Here is a 3,451-nt window from a genome sequence, read left to right as displayed (position 1 = left end):
AAGTTGACAGTTGTGAAGAGACACGGAAAAAATGCAAAAGCTTTGCATGTTATACACGTTGATTCAAAACTAGCTACGGATTCAATTCTCTCTCGATTCTGATGATGTTCTTTTTTCATCGTATCATAACTTAAGTTTTGCTATTTGCTTTCTTGCTGGCTTCAAATGAATTCTATATATATAAGCCAGGTTGGAGCAGTTGTAGACTTGCAGGTTTCATTTCTTCCTCCCGAGTAAAAAATTTAACTAAACTAGGTTTTTCTATGCGAGAAAGGATTAAATTAAAAAGAAAGAAACTTGAATTGGGAGATGCTGATTTCAGGAGCAAATGGCTCATCTCATCAGCAACAACGTATTCAAGAAATTACAGGGTCATCATCTTCACCATCCATCCTACTTTCAGAAACAAAACTAAATTGGAAAACAAAAAACAACCAAAAAAGAAGAGAGAAAACAGTTAAGAACCCTAGTCTATGTTACTACCCCTACCAATTTGACATCAAAGCTTTCAACTTTCCCATTTTTCCTTTCAGAAAATGTATCGATTGCACTGCTGGTTGCTAGGTCATATGCTCTAGCTTCCTTCCTCATTATCTCCTTGGCACTTGGCACTATGCAGCTTAGTGTCGGTGTGAATGCTGGAAGATGATAACAAATGGTTTGGTCCATATTGAGGTGGTGTTTTGTTTTCCTTTCTTTCAGTGCAATAAAAATTAGGGTTTCTTACCAAGAGTGTGTTTGTTATTGTGCATCCACACCTTGAGAACATGCCTTTTCACTCCAGTCTCTGCACAAAACTGCTCCACTGCAGCCTCATCGTGCTTTTGGATTCTCCATCCAAGCTTCTCTGAGAAATCCAACATCTTGTCCTTCTGCTCCAGCGTAAACTTAGTCCTAAATCTCTTCTTTGAACTCCCAGTAGCGCCGCCTCCTCCGCCGCCCCCGCCACTACTACTAGGATTAGACACATCCTCTTCCTCCCTGCTGTACACAGCACCTCCGGCTCCCCCTCCAGATGCTGCGGGTAGAGCTAAAGGCCTGTGCTGGTGGGGTGGTGCCAAGTGTAGGTACCCAGCAGGTGGAGGAGCACGATAGAAAGGAGAGAATTGGGGATGATGTTGGTGGTGGTGATATATTGCCTCACCACCTCCATCAATCTCCTTGCGGTGGAAATTTCGGTGGCAGTTACAAGCAGCGCATTTGAGTGCATCCAAGGTACCCTCTTCACCTGCCGCCATAAATTCCCCGCACCCATCCACAGCATGTCCACCGATGCTCACCGCATGGTTTTTCAAGCACTCTCTATATCTAACTGAGCTGCCGGATTTCCTCGCGTTTGTTGTTGCCGTCGCTGCTGCCGTCGTCGATGCACCTTCTCCACCGGCTGGGCCCATTTTCGGGCGAGATGAGTTGCTAATCGTGTCATAACCTGCAGGGACCGCCAAGCCCATGACTTCTTCTTGGTCTTCGTGTTCATCAAAATCCATTTTTTTTCTCTCTCTCTCTCTCTCCCCTTCTCTTTCTTTCCTCTCCCTCTTCCTCTCCCTCTCCCTCTCCCTCCCCTCCCCTCCCCTCTCCTTTCCTCTCCCTCCCTCCCTCTCTCTCTCTGTCTTATCTCTGTATCTTCCTTCTTTTTATTATAGGGAAGATCTACATGGCCGGTTCTTTTAGCAGATCCACCCCTATAACCAAGTAAAAACCGTGATAAAGCTTGTATTTATATGTGAAAAAGAAAAATTAAATAAAATAAGAATGAGCTGATGAGAGAAGATAAGAGATTAAGAAGAATGTGGCCATCAATCCCCGGCCTGCACGGTAGACATGTCTTACTCGAAAGCCTTTCATATACTTTCTATTTTCTCTTTCTTTACTCGTTAAAAAAAATTGCCCATTTACTGCTAAAACTATACCTTGAATTTCTTTTTTATTTTTTTTAAAGGGAAAAAAATGGAGGAAGTGAAATTAAGGAATTGGGTGATGGTGGCGTGCACTGTTGTCTGCATCTTTTGCTATTTGTGGTGACTGGTAGTGCAGTAAAAGTAAAAGCAAGAGTAGAAATTAACCCAAACATATGCTAAGGAAGATGGCAGAGAGGTAGCGTGTGGGCAGTGTCAAAGAAAAGTGACGTATGTTTGAAAAAGAAAGCTGGTGTTTGGGAACATGGGACAACATAATCTAATTCTCACTTCCTTCATCCATCATCAATTTCTCATGCACCCTCCCTCACCTGATCTCATCCACTTCACTATTTCTCTTATTTATCATCACACTTTCTGTTTAATTAACATGGAATATAAGTCTTTTCATTAATTCTGTTTAATTTTTCGGATCAAATCTCTGAAAGCTATATCTATCATTTCATTACGCAGTCAGCGGTCGTAGCCAATCACCTCCTCTTTTTTACTCCACCTTTTAATATTTGAGGTGTTAGTTTAATTATTATGTGTAGAATAATTAATAATTAAAATTATTTTAAATTAAATAATAAATAAATTTATATTTATAATAAGTATGGTGATTTTATAGATTTACAACTGGGAAAAAAAAAAGTAGGCAGTTATTGCAACTGCCTCATGCGTGCCCTCCATCTCTGTCTTTACTGCATGCGATCCCCTTCACAACCAGCATAATTAATATATAATTTTTTAATATAAATAATTAAACTCCAAATTTCACATTCTTAAAACGATTATAAGTCCATTAAATAAATACGTAAATAACTAATAATTGTTCCTTAAAAATACAATTTTAATTAGGAGGAAAATCCTGGAGGCCAGAACTGAAGTATAGGTGGAAGAAAGACCACAGAACTCAAAGCATGATTGGGAAGAAAACAGAGAGTCTGGGGCTACACTCCTAACCTTTGCAGATTATGTGGGGAGAGAGAGAGAGAGAGGATGAGGAGGAGGAGGTTACGCCTAGGAACTTGAACAGCGTCCAAACACATAAACAATAATTAAAAATTATATTTACATGTATTTAGATACAACGCACAACCGCCGTTATTATTATTTGGCACCGTCACAGCCAAACACACATCGTCATCCTCATGTGATGCCCATCAAACCTCATGATAATAATAATAATAAACCATTCTACGTTTTGCTTTTGCCTTCTATTCTAAACTTTAGGTTTGGTACCCTAAACAAGGACACGTATGGTTGGGTTGCGAGTGAGTGAGTCTTGAATTTCCGTTCCGTTTTCAGTAACGGAGATTCTCTTTTTTCTCTCTTTCTTGTGATTGCGAGGGAGGGAAAGGAGACAAGGATTGTGACGTGACCGCCAAAAGGAGTGCGTTTGTGGGGAGACCCCCCTGGCCCCTTCTTCTTCATTTCCATTTCCATGCTTTCTGGCAGCCTTTTTATTTATTTTTTATATAGTAGCAATTAATACCCAAATTAAATTAATATCTCTAACAAAATAAATAATAAAAAATAACAATTCTCATAAT

At 40.0% G+C, this 3,451-nt stretch overlaps 1 protein-coding gene across 1 annotated transcript; it reads right to left on the bottom strand.

Annotated features, from left to right (window-relative positions):
- Positions 1-276: 276 nt before the first annotated feature.
- LOC110609773 (zinc-finger homeodomain protein 2) lies at positions 277-1,832 on the bottom strand. Its single transcript, XM_021749568.2, has one exon. The coding sequence runs from the start codon at positions 1,485-1,487 to the stop codon at positions 714-716; it is 774 nt and encodes a 257-aa protein (XP_021605260.1). The 5' UTR covers positions 1,488-1,832; the 3' UTR covers positions 277-713.
- Positions 1,833-3,451: the final 1,619 nt, after the last annotated feature.

The sequence above is a fragment of the Manihot esculenta genome, chromosome 2 (genome assembly GCF_001659605.2).
Source record: "Manihot esculenta cultivar AM560-2 chromosome 2, M.esculenta_v8, whole genome shotgun sequence".
NCBI classification, from domain to species: domain Eukaryota; kingdom Viridiplantae; phylum Streptophyta; class Magnoliopsida; order Malpighiales; family Euphorbiaceae; genus Manihot; species Manihot esculenta.
Note: the sequence above shows the minus strand (reverse complement) of the source record. Positions and strands in the feature narration are given on the sequence as shown.